Source organism: Sarcophilus harrisii, chromosome 1 (genome assembly GCF_902635505.1).
Source record: "Sarcophilus harrisii chromosome 1, mSarHar1.11, whole genome shotgun sequence".
In the NCBI taxonomy this organism is placed as follows: Eukaryota; Metazoa; Chordata; class Mammalia; order Dasyuromorphia; family Dasyuridae; genus Sarcophilus; species Sarcophilus harrisii.
In genome coordinates, this window is record NC_045426.1 from 12,295,218 (window position 1) to 12,308,690 (window position 13,473).

The 13,473-nt window shown below is 37.7% G+C and overlaps 1 protein-coding gene and 1 long non-coding RNA gene across 8 annotated transcripts in view; one reads left to right on the forward strand and one right to left on the reverse strand.

Annotated features, from left to right (window-relative positions):
- TASOR (transcription activation suppressor) overlaps nt 1-13,473 on the reverse strand; it is a 96,454-nt gene that overhangs the window by 28,314 nt on the left and 54,667 nt on the right. For 6 of the 7 annotated variants that reach the window (XM_031952204.1, XM_031952192.1, XM_031952200.1 and 3 more), the window contains exons 16-20: nt 13,196-13,340; nt 11,782-11,841; nt 6,268-7,226; nt 3,375-3,497; nt 2,615-2,774 (exon numbers count right to left, since the gene is read on the reverse strand). In XM_031952204.1, the coding sequence (XP_031808064.1) occupies nt 2,615-2,774; nt 3,375-3,497; nt 6,268-7,226; nt 11,782-11,841; nt 13,196-13,340 (1,447 nt within the window). The remainder of the gene's footprint in view (nt 1-2,614; nt 2,775-3,374; nt 3,498-6,267; nt 7,227-11,781; nt 11,842-13,195; nt 13,341-13,473) is intronic. The other variant, XM_031952181.1, reaches the window with a different exon arrangement.
- On the forward strand, nt 4,479-7,225 carry LOC116421561. Its single transcript, XR_004231971.1, has 2 exons — nt 4,479-4,629; nt 7,139-7,225. It is a non-coding gene; the product is annotated as an uncharacterized LOC116421561 (long non-coding RNA).

The window sequence follows — 13,473 nt, forward strand, 5'->3', positions numbered from 1 at the left end:
GCACCCAAAGTGTTCCAGAATGTGGCCCAGAGCATGAGGCCGAGACGAAGGAGACCTTTAGAATAAGAACGTAGGTTACAGGACTTCTAGTGACACACAATGATAAAAAGGGGAAGGGAATACACAATAATAAAGCACTCACTATGTACTAGGCACTGAACTAAGCACTCTTCTTAAAAATCATCTCATGTGATCCTCATAACAGCTGAGGTGAAAGTGTCCAACACATGGGACCAATGACTGAAAACAGAGAAACACTCACAAGTACACATGATTGTGAGGGAAACGGAAAGAAAACCCATCAAAAGGCCAACAGGCAAACTTACAGCAAACAAGTCTTGTCTCTAAAAGAAAGCTCTAAAAAGGCATCCCCCCCCCCCCCCCCCTTTCCCTAAATGTCAGCAGCCTCCAACTGAAGAAACTGAACTGGACAGGACCGCCCAAGAAAGGTGGTGGCGGCCGAGCACAGCAGGGGGTCCTGGTGCGCTTACCCCTTGGTGCGCTTGCCCCTTGGCATGCTTGCCCCTAGTGCCACCGGAAGCCTCAGATGGACGGAGGTGGGGGCCAGCTTCATCACCAGACATGCAGGGTCTATTCCTCTCTAGGTGAACAAGCAGGAGCTCCATACCCGCTCCCCAACACTTACTGGGTATCCCGGAGGTGGGTTACTTGTGGATGTGAGCATTTGCCATGTCAGTAAGCAACCACTCTGATGGCTAAGTTAGTGGTGCCTCTTTGGCAGAAGAGGCACCCAACCTAGGGGAGTATCTATGGCAGAGCAGGCTGGAAGCACCGGCCGAGGCACTGGGGGTGAGCTGTGCTGGGAGCCCAGGAGACTAGACCCACCCCCAAGGGCAGGGACTGCACAGATCTCTGTGTACCCCCAGAGTACTTTACTATATATTTTAATACAAGTTTAGGGACTATCAGAGTAACCAAAGCAATTTAGAATGAAGCAAAGTGACCCTGATATTCCACACCTGTAGGGAAGGCAGTGCTCAAAACCACCAGAGAGGGAGAGATGATTATTATAACCATTTTGTAGCAGAAGAAACTGAGGCAGGCAGGATGAGGGATTTGCTCAGGCTCGAGCAGCCAGGAAGTGTTTGAGGCTATGTCTGAACTTGAGTCTTCCTGAGAAAGAAAGGAATCATAGGCTGGAATGAGAGTTCAGCAGGGCGCTCTGGAGGAGCTCCCAAGGACCAGGAGCCCTCACTCTGGAATAAGGACCAGCCTGAGCTGGTTAAAAGGGATGGGGAGAGGCAGCTGGCCACTCCCTCACTCAGAGAGACAGAGACATCTCCAAGATTCCAACCAGAGCTTCTTGAACGTTGGAGTCACTGGGAAGAGAAGCCAAAAAAGCGTGCTGCTCCCTTCAATGGCCCTCTAACCCTGACACACCATGGCAGATGTGGGGTCCACCCAGTTACAAGCAGCCCAGACGACCCCCTAAGGTCTTATCTAAGAATGAGTCAGGGGATGTTGGGGGTCTCGCTTCCAAAGACCAGAATGACAAGTATCTATGGAGTTCCCCTAACTAAGGAACAAGATTGCTCACAGTACCTGCCCAAAGGGATGTGGGGAAAACCTGGGCATTTCGCCATGGCAAGCCAGGCAGAAGGGAGAAGGGACATGAGCTCCAGGCAGAGGGAGCGATAAATAAAACCTGCAGCCTCTGCAAGTTCTCTACAGACAAATACCTGAAATAAGGATAAACACAGCTCAGTGGCATCAGGTAGTACAGCACAAATTATTTCCCTAAAAAAATCTCCCAGTTATTTAAAAAGGAAAATAAAACAATAAAAAGGGAGGTAATGCATTCATATGAACTTCTAGTAAAGTAAATTCAGGAAGTATTATAGAAAGCATCGGGGAGACGAGGTAGGAGGCTCCAGGACCATGGAAAAGCTAAATAAGGATCATCAAAAACACATCACAAACTGAGAATAGGAAACACAAGGCGCTATCCTAGAAGGTAACGTGGAGGAGGCAGTAAGAGCTGACCCAAAGGTTCTGAGTACACGCCCAATGACAAGACTTATGTACCTTCCATGAGAAGCACTAATCTACCTCAACTTGTGGAGTTTCATAATCAAGGCTGCTGGAGGATGATTTTTTTTCTTCCCAGCTGTAACTCTTACAGATTTTTTGCCAAGCCATAAAGGAGTTATGCAGCTAATAATAATAGTAACTAGATTATTTCCATTTTATAGGTGAGAAGTGGAAGCAAACTTGCCTAGAATCACATAGCTCCCGAGTGTCTGAAGTCACAGGGCAATTCAGACTGTCCTTAGGTCTAGGCCTCTATCCAGAGTAGCAACAAGCCACATCAGGAAAGAAACCTAACCCCAAGCACTCTATGGTTTATGGGAGCCAGCTATGAATGAGTTATCAACAACATACCCATCACACACTATTGAGAAGTATAAATGTTAGACCCATGACCAATAGAACTGAACTAAAACTTACCAAGACAACGCAGCCGGCTACTACATGCCAACAGAGGTACAGAATGATGAGAAAAGACTAAAAAGCAAAAAGTCTTGAGGAAAACCTAAAACTGAGTAAGAAGGCAGGCAGAAGTGGGAAGTATTTTAAGAAATAAAATTCTTACCAACTGTTATCGCTTCTGGATTTAGAACAGATTCATCAGACACAATAAAACCTCCAGAAACAAAAAGTTCATTGTATGTGTGGTTTTTAACATCATCTAAGCTATCAACTCCAGCAAAACTAACACAGGAGAGTCTCTTCAAAGTCACTAAGCCAGGAACCTGTTTAAAGAAAAAGAAAATAAATTACCCACTGAAATGCAAATGTGAAGGGGCCATGTAATGAAGGCTATTAAAATCTACAAACATCATTTTAACACAAAAGTGGAGTTTCTATGGAACTCCAGGCCATCAACTAAATTAAACACAATCTGACTATATCTATGCCCATATGTTTCTATCTATCTCGCCATAAAGATCAATGGACAAACATACAGATATATCAATAAGTAAGCAGGCAGCTAAGGCATGTGCACATGTGATCAAATTGCACTGGAGGAATTTCAAAAAATTTATTAAACCGATTCTAACCTCCAAGTAACGTACAATCTAGTAAGAAAAATAACAGTGCTGAACAATGTACTAATGACCAAAAATCTCAGGGAGGAAGTGACACTCAAGAAGAGTAGAATGCAGCAAAGTAGAAAAAAGGAGGCCATTTCACAACTCAAGAAGGCAACTCCAAGATGATGAATCCTACAACAAACTGCAACAAACCCACAAACCTCTCTGTATTTCACAGACTAACATTTAACAGAAGGCTCACAAAAGTAGTAACAAATTATTCTTTATAAAGTTGGTACCACTCCCTAACAGGCCTACCTTGTGAATGAAACTTGCAATATCTTCATTTTGAATAATGATCAATAGTTTATCTAATGTTGATCTTCTTTCCAAAAACTGCTCTGGATGACATTCTGTATTGCCTAATTTGATAAGGTATTCCTGTTCAAGGAAAAAAAAAAAACAGTCTGAAAAAAGCACAAATATGCAAGAAAAAATTGGATAGGAATTGCTAAGTAAACCCCAAGATCACGAAAAGTTGCATAGACCTACTTATGAAATGTTCAGTGAAGTATCAAACATCAGAATCTACCCCTTGACAAATAGAGGAACCCAAGGCCAGAGGAAAGGCAAGGACTAAAACCTCCTTCTCCTCACTTAGAAGCAACTTTTCTTAAGGAACCACTTGAAAGTTTCAAAACTCACCAAGTTTTCTGTTTGCCAGTTATATAAATAATTACAAAACATGTAATTATTTGTCTCATGACAGAACAACAAAAATGCAACGTGAGGAAGAGACTAAAGTTTTCTGATTCCAATCCTTAAAATCCATTAGGCTACATGGGGAAAAAGAAGCAAACAATCTATTTGCTATTTTTTGGTAATTTTAGTCATTAAAGCCCTATCAATCACCTCCATGCCATCCTAATACCCCAAGTCCTAACAACTATCCTATTTCTCAATTCTTGCTTGATTCCTTTTTCCTCAGGCAAGTGGGGGAAAGTAGGGAAAAGAGTTTGACTCTGAGGTCTACTTCCAATCACCCCAGCAGTATCCCAGCAGCAACCATACCTGGGGGCCAACTGGAAAACAGCGTGTGGAGTGGAAACAGCACAGGTTTCAGTTCTGGCTCTGCCATTTACTAATAATCCAATCACACTGAAAAAGTCAACTCATGTTCTATGAGTCTTGGGTTTTTTAAAAGATTACCAACTGTATTATGGCCTCAAGTATGTAAAGAACTTTATAACTATAAAACAAACTAAAAGTTTAAGACACTATAAATGTTTTATGTAGCTAATGCCTTAACATGTAGGAGTACTCCATTCAAGTAGCATGTTTTATGTAACAGATAAGCCAAAAGGAATTTAAAAACATTAAATTAACATAAATAACATTAATAACAATAAGAATTTCTGTGGTTCCACTCAATGCATGTGTGGCTGCCAAAGGATTCTCTGTGGCTAGCACACACTGCTCCTCCATTTTCATCCCCTGACTTGTGAGTGTTCTATTTTCTGGTTTTCCCTTTACTGTGTCTGAAAATGAAGAGTATGGACACTGGTCATCAGAGGTCTTCTGCCTAGTGCATTTTTATCCTCATAAAATAAAAGATTAGAGTTAAATCTGACAATTAGAGGTGTTTGATGATGTCATAAGGTCATCATCAACACCAGTTAAAGTTTATACCAATGTAGCTCTAAAAGAAAGAAATCTGAATCACATTAGCCTAGCACTAAATTCTATAATATTCCTCCTGGAATTTTCCTTTCCTTTAGAGGGGATAAATCCTTGAAAAGAATCCCCCTCAATTTTTGCTAATTTCTCCTCAAAGCCAAGTTCAAAAAATGATTTCAATTTATTGAGATTTTTAAGAGTGAAAGGATAATTTTTGATAAATCTATTCAATATGGGAAGGTTATCTACCTTCTTAGAACCAGAAAATAATTCCTCTAAAGAACATTTCCTATGTTCACTGACTGACCCAGTTACTTCTTTAATGCTGAGAGGTTCTGGTGTGGGAACTCCCTACAAAGAAGCAGATCAACAAAGAACAGGGGACTCTTGCTCAAAGTCCCAGAGGTAGAACACTATGGGTCTCCTGACTTCAGGGCTTGCTCAATGCTGCCTTTCACTTTAAGGATAATAAGTTTTCGTAAATGAAAGGGTTGGGAGAACAATTTTTATTTTCTTCATTAAATGAATACTCCCAAGGTCAAAAAGTAAAATGAAATCAGTTTGTCTCCAGAAAGATCAACTATAAAAATGACAAAACTAATTTAAAGATGTGCAATACAATCAATCCCAGGGCTCACAGGTATCACCCTTCCTGTAAAAGGCACATTAATCAAAAACACAAACCTTTCCCTATATTGAATTGATAAGAAAGAGGGAATTAAGTTTCCTGCAACCCCCAAAGAACTAGAATTTTTTACTAGAAATGACTAAAAATAAACTTTTCTGGGTATAATTCCGTAGAACAAAACATTAATAACATGCACTTTTCCCAACATAGTAACCATGAAATGACCCATTAAACACAAAGCAAAGGAGAGCTCTGTGGGAACGAGAGGGGCAGGACCAGGGCCAGCCCTGTTATGTCAGAAGAACTCAGAGGAAAAACAGGGGTAAGGGGGCCAACATCTTCTAAGGTTCCTTTAGTCTCCCCAGCTGCCTCAAGAGTGAGTCAAGTGGACTCAGCCCTGGCCTGGAAACTCAAGAGCAGGGCAGCATGGGAAGGGAAGAGGCAGGACAGTGGCTGGACCCAGCATCTCTCATTTTTTTTCTCTACTGTGAACAGCCTGGAATGTAAATGGCTGTCAATGCAAAAGTGAAAATGAGGTTACTGAAAATAAAATCATATGAATGCTTGAATAAGTTAAAAACACACAAATGTAAAAGACCATGGTATTATCTTATATACTTAAAAAACTGTCACAACTTATATAAAACAAAGTCTATCACTGGATTATTATTTTTAAAGGTTTTTTTTTTTTTTTAAATCTCTGTAGAGAAAAAACCTAGAGAAAAGTTTAAAATAGCTTTACAAGAGTTTAAAGCATTGTGACAAAATAGCATTAATTTGTAGGAAGAAATTATTATTAAGAAAATTAAGAATCTGACTTAAAGAATTTCTGATTTCAAGTTCTTTATCTAAAACAAACCCATGTTTGTATATTCTTATCTCTGCAATTTTTTCAAGTGTATTTACCTTTATTTCTTTGCAAAGCATACTTTCTTCTTCTTCATGAATATAGAATTTCACGGTATTTTTCTGGACATCTTTCATGATTTTTACCAAGCTGTTAAACACTTCTGGCTCTAACTGGCTAATAAAATTTGACAAAGATGGCTGAGTGGAAATGTTTATATCATTGGGTGCTTTGGAAATTTCTTTTTCCATTGATTCCAGGGTACCCTCATTAGAAGTAGTTTGGTCAGGCGTCCGTATGGGTTCTGGAACCTGGTGAACTTGATCCATTTCTACTTCAGTCAAACCCAACGTGGTCGAAGAAGGCTGCTCATGAGAGTCGGTCTCTTTCTGCATAGAATGATGACGGTGAGATTCTGGTCCTCGTTCAGTGTTGAAGTCACTTGAAGAAACTTGTGTAGCCTGACTTGTTGGAATATTCAACCCTACCTTTGTACAACTATCTTCAGGACTAATACAAATTGTAGGTGTGTGCCGGCCACAGGATAACGTTTTGGCAATGATAATGTTCAATTTTTCATGTAAGCCATTTACAAAGTCCTGAATACTAATTTCAGAGGCTTCAGAACATACATATGCAGAAAGTCTAGTTATTTTTTCTTGTGCTGAGAAGGAAGGTGTAGAAATTCGACTGACATATGAAATGTTTTTTTGTTTCAAAATCTCTTCTATTTTCCTTGAAAATAAATTATATTCTTCTAACATTGTATTTTCTGTGGTTCCACTCAATGCATGTGTGGCTGCCAAAGGATTCTCTGTGGCTAGCACACACTGCTCCTCCATTTTCATCCCCTGACTTGTGAGTGTTCTATTTTCTGGTTTTCCCTTTACTGTGTCTGAAAATGAAGAGTATGGACACTGGTCATCAGAGCTCTTCTGCCTATTTATTACCCGGGGATCGTTAGGAAAGGCATCCTCCGGTGGTAGACACACCAGCTGTTCTTCCAGGGATTTCATACCTACATAGGAAAAGTTGATTATTATAAGAGCAAACCAAAAAGATTAACAAATAAAAATAAAAATAATTGGAAGAATTTTAAGGAAGACTGTAAGTTATTCTTCTTTACCCTGTAATAAAGCCCCCCCTCCTCAGTGCCAAATGGCACATTAGGCAATTTAAATCAAACCATCCTTTGTCCCAAAAATTGGGAAATTTTTCAACATTACTTTATATCTAAAACCAAGCACTTCTCATTCTAATTTGAGTCACAGCAGTAGGTACCTAGAAAAAAAAAATTAAATTCCAAGTGCGAATCTCAGTCATATTCTAGTTGTCCTACATATGGCTGGACTCCAAATTCTATCAAAATAGCAATTCTGAGCAATAGAGGAAATGGCATTTTGCCATTTTCATTTTTGAGTGGGAGAGAACACGCAAGTTTGGCATCCACAGCAGACAGGGTTGGTGCCGAGATGCCATTCTTTAAGCAGATCTGCTCGGTTCTTTTGGTGTTTGCCAAGCCATGAAAGCTATGGTCATCTCTATCAGTAATACTTAAGCATTGAGACAACTACCAGGTTAACATAATAAAATGTCCACTTTGTTAAATAAAATTTTGTGTGACATGTTTCTAAATAAACTGACCTAGAAAAACCTCCAAAAAAGATGAAGCACTTTTTAAACACGTTTTGATATGTTCCCAGTGAAGAAAAGATTACCTTAAGTGAAATGCTATACAGTATACACCCACATTTCAGAGTTTGAAAAATGTTTTCAATGGAAAATGCTGCTTTTTACATGATTATAAAAATACAAGCATCACTCTATAAAGGCTTAAAAAAAAAGAAGTTCCAAGTACATTCAAGAATCAACTTCATATTCTTTTCCAAAATTGTATATTTGGGATAGTTATTTATCTCACAAACACTGTTTTCTATCAGTAGAATATTGGCTTCTTGAGACTAGGGACTGTTTCCTTTTGTCGTTACATCACTAGTAGCATGTCAGTTAGTAGGCTCTTTAAAATGTTCCCTGCCAACCCAGCTGCACTGAGTGTCAGTGCTTTTCTGCCTTCTCTACCATATCCCCAGAACCTTGTCACCAAAAACACTTCAACATCCTTCAGGATCCATTGGGCTCTGCTATCACACATGTTTCATCACCTTCTCCTCCTCTGACTGGGGGGAGTAGCCAAGAACCCCAAAAGCTCCATGTAAGGAGGGAGCTCCAGTCAGACATCTCCTTTTCTACCCATCCCCAACGGCTTTTCAGCTTATAGCTCTTCTCTTTGACAAGAGAATGTCTTTCTTCTTCCTTCCTATTTGTATACCCAGCACTTAGCACAATGCCCGGCACATAGTAGCCTTTTAAGAACATTACTGACTAACCACATAGATTGAGCTTTATTTTCACGAGTGAAATATCAATCCCTGACCATTTCAAAAAGCTTTCAGTAACTGCAGTTCTCTTAACTGGTGGCAAATGTTAATAAATTGTTAATCCTAGTAGATGTCTGTCTATGAAATAGAAGATCTTCAAATCAAAGCCCTCAGTTTCATCAAATTCTTTCAAAATAGTTTAACCACATAATAACTCCCTGTTCAAATTAGCACTTACCTATTGTACATCTAGAATTGCATATTACATATGCATATTACAACAATATGCTTTCTCTATTTGGAATACAATTTTGAAGCAACTGAGATGAATTATATTTACTTTAATCTATATGTTGTTAGGTTTGTGGTTTAAGAAATAGTCTTGAAAATCAAAATAATTTTGCAGATTTGTGGAAAATCAATTTAAGATTAAGAAATAAGACTAATTCTTCACTTATAGAGAAGCAACATTAAGTCTGAAATGCAATAGGATTTTATTATTAAGCTACTTTCACTGGATAAAAAATTTTATCCAATTCAAAAGATTTTCTTCATAATTATTCTCTAAAACACAGAATGCCTTACAAGTTCATGACTTAAAACTGGAAGCTCCTCAGAGGCCATCGAAGTTCAACCAAGAAAAGTGGGTGGAACAATTTGGCAAAAATAATAGAGCAGAAGGGTCAGAACCAGAATCCCAACCCAGTTCCTCCAGCTCCAAAACCCTGAGTGGTCTTTGTCTCTCCCATATTCACAAACAATATAAAACAGTATAGAACAACTGCAGCTCATATTTCTATTATACTTTACGCTTTGCAAAGCTCTTTCTTCATAATAATTCCAAGAGTTAAGAAACATACTAATTTCACTGTGGTAAACAGCACAATTCTGTGGTATTTTATTACTTAACAAAAGTATCTGTGTGAATATTCAATCAAAGAAGAAAAGTATATAAACAAATTATACAAAAGTATAATTTCTCTAACGGCAGAATCACTATTTTGGGGGGCACAATCCCTAGGTAAGAACCACAGGAGTGTTCAAGTATGATCCCATTTAACATGGCTGTTATTTCTTTTCCAGGAAAAGAACCTTGAGATGTACTATGTTACGTCTAATCTTCTTACTGTGCCTACATTAAGAATCTAAAGGTTTTCCCAAAGAAAAGAGTTAAAAAATGTTCCAAGAGAAGTGATCACTACCAAAGTCTGTTCAAACCATAAAATCACTTGAGTCCTTTTCCTCCAAAGCAGAAGTTGATACTGAAGCAAAGTACCAGAAAGAAAAAAAAAAAAAAAGGCAACATAATAAAAGGTCCACCATGAGATACTAAGAGAGAACACATTCTACAACTACTTCTAAAATTAACCAGGAGAAAATGAGTTCAGACAGCTGTAATTTTATAACTATATACACATACACACACACATATATGTGTACAGATACATATGCATATCCCACATACCAGAGCCAGACTGAATTAGAGAACAAAAATTAAAACAAAAGCAAACAAACCAAAAAAGAAAAAAGAAATGCAACACAATAAAAGGTCCACTATGAAATACTTAGAGAGAACATATTCTACAACTACTTCCAAAATTAACCAGAAAAAATTGAGTTCAGATAGCTGTAATTTTATAACTACACACACACACACACACACATGTGTACAGATACAAATGCATATCCCACATACCAGAGCCAGACTGAATTAGAGAACAAAATTTAAAACAAAAGCAAACAAACCAAAAAAGAAAAAAAAAAATGCAACACAATAAAAGGTCTACTATGAAATACTTAGAGAGAACATATTCTACAACTACTTCTCCAAAATTAACCAGAAAAAATTGAGTTCAGATAGCTGTAATTTTATAACTATACACACACACACACACACACACACACACATACATGCGTACAGATACATATGCATATCCCACATACCAGAGCCAGACTGAATTAGAGAACAAAAATTAAAACAAAAGCAAACAAACCAAAAAAGAAAAAAAAATGCAACACAATAAAAGGTCCACTATGAAATACTTAGAGAGAACATATTCTACAACTACTTCCAAAATTAACCAGAAGAAATTGAGTTCAGATAGCTGTAATTTTATAACTATACACACACACACACACACACACACACACACACACATACATGCGGACAGATACATATGCATATCTCACATACCAGAGCCAGACTGAATTAGAGAACAAAAATTAAAACAAAAGCAAACAAACCAAAAAAGAAAAAAAAAAAATGAAACACAATAAAAGGTCCACTATGAAATAATGAGAGAACATATTCTACAACTACTTCCAAAATTAACCAGAAGAAATTGAGTTCAGACAGCTGTAATTTTATAACTACATACACATACACACACACATATATGCGTACAGATACATATGCATATCCCACATACTAGAGCCAGACTGAATTAGAGAACAAAAATTAAAACAAAAGCAAACAAACCAAAAAAGAAAAAAAAAAGCAACACAATAAAAAGTCCACTATGAAATACTGAGAACATATTCTACAACTACTTCCAAAATTAACCAAAGAAATTGAGTTCAGCTGTAATTTTATAACTATACACACACACACACGCGCGCGCGCGCGCGTACAGATACATATGCATATCCCACATACTAGAGCCAGACTGAATTAGAGAACAAAAATTAAAACAAAAGCAAACAAACCAAAAAAGAAAAAAAAAAAAGCCAAAAAACCCCACCTCTCAGATGAAATTGAAAAGCTGGGACATAGAAAGTCCAATTCTACTTTTAAAAAAAATTTAATTACAAGAGGAAGAACTTAAAACATCTGTCAATTAAAAAAAAAAAGTACTTAAAGCAAATGCTATAATGACTTCATGTTCTGTCATCAATTCTCAGCAGAATGAGTGTTCTTTTGTGCTGTTAACACTAGAGACAATCTGCTACAGATGAAAGAACTGTAACCCTTAAGAAAATTCAGATACTTCCTGAAAAAATTCCTCTAAATATATCTGACATTAGCTGATGGTTATTGTACAAATTGTACGGGTGGTCTTTCATCACCTCTTATCACTTAAGGACCCACTCAAAATGCCCTCCTATAAGGTTATTAAGGCCCAAAAATGCAGGCAGCAGTCCTGGAGTTGGGCACACTGTGGGGGAGAGAACAAAGCAAATCCACTGCCTGCTCACCTGGTGTCTGGTTATCCTCATGCTCCCCAAGTTGATCTTCTGGACTTCTTGCATTCCCTCCTGGGAGAAAGCAGCAGTTAGCATTTGTGGACTTTCTCCAAAGATATCTAGTAAATCCATTTAGCACCTTTCAGACAAACTAAAAGCTTACAAATACTATAAAATATTGCTTAAAATAATCCTGTCGTATTTTCCTAATGTATAAGATTTAGATAAGATGTCCCATTGTTCCCTTCCACCTAAGGAGGTTACATTTACTATTAAAGCCTAGAAGCTGACATTCAGACATTCTCCAAATGATTTTCCAAAAAGAAATGGGGAAATCACAGAGAATTCACCTGAAGAAAATCGAGATAGCAAAGTAACAACCGGTCCAAACAATCCTCTTGTTTTCAGTCAGTGAACCCAGCTTTACATTCTCTCTCAGGAGTGGGCAGCGCGCCCTCCTCTGCCTATGTCCTAGGGTCTCTTCCTTTCTGGTCAAGCCCTGACAGTGATTTCAATCCCAGAGGAAGTCAGACTCAGCATCCCTTTGTATGAGCAACGGCTACATCATAGCTAGTCACTCTTTCTGGAAAGATGCCATTTTCCTTGAAAAGATTTATAAGAACTAACAATAAAGAGTAAAAAGAGGATGTAGGGTAAGAGCAACTAACACCAGACCAACTTAAAGAAAGAAAAACAAGAACCTCATTTTCGTCAAGGATATCAAAGGTAAATACATCCACAGCATAGCAATAATGAAGCTTCAATCTCCAGACTAAAAAGTGACTGTTCTTTTAGCTTGCACTGAACTACTTCCTGGCTCTCAATTCAATTTCACTATGTAAAGTCATCAAAATGTAAAAATATTTCTCTACGATGACTTTCTCCATTCAGAAAACAATTTCATTCCAATCAGAGGATTTCAAGCTAAACTATCCCCAACTTGATTTGGTGAACTTGTTCTAAAATGAGAAGCTATTTCATGGTATAAGTAAGGACTTATATGGAACCTTTATTAAAAACAAGACTTCTGTCATCTTTTTTTCAGAGAACTTGCATGTTACTCTCCACAATCAAGACCACAGTGCTTTGGCTCCTTGGTATCTATGAGTGCCTGACTTAGTGGTAGACACCTAACACATTTGGGAGCAATGTATTGTCAAAGAGTCACCAGCAACACGTGACCTACTCAATGAGATGAGCATTCCCTATCTCTATTGCATGAACCAAGTCTTACAAAGCTGTAAAAATCTACACACAAGACACCACTTAATATTTTATTAGAAATGGAATACATTCAGAAAAAAAAAAAAAAAAAAAAAAAAAGAGCCAAGAGGCAAAACCAGGAAAATTGCACACCTTTAGAAAACTAAATATTTACTTCACTTGACTTCAGGAAACTCCAAGTGTCAATATACTTAGCTCTTACCTGTAATTGGAATTAGTTTCCAATGCATTCCACCCTCCATGGCATTACGTGAGTGAGAGTGATGTTTACGGCTGCCATGTTCAACAGATGCGGTAGTACCCAAGTTGTAATGATCAAAATTATTCATACTACTACTTTTTGGATCCTAAAAATCAAGCAAATCAAAACATCCAATTTAATGTACATACTCAAAGCATCAATGGCAAAAATTGTTTTCTCACAGTAATATTTAGCCAATTTTTTCAAAAATGAACCCTAACAAAAATCTTTAAAATTAA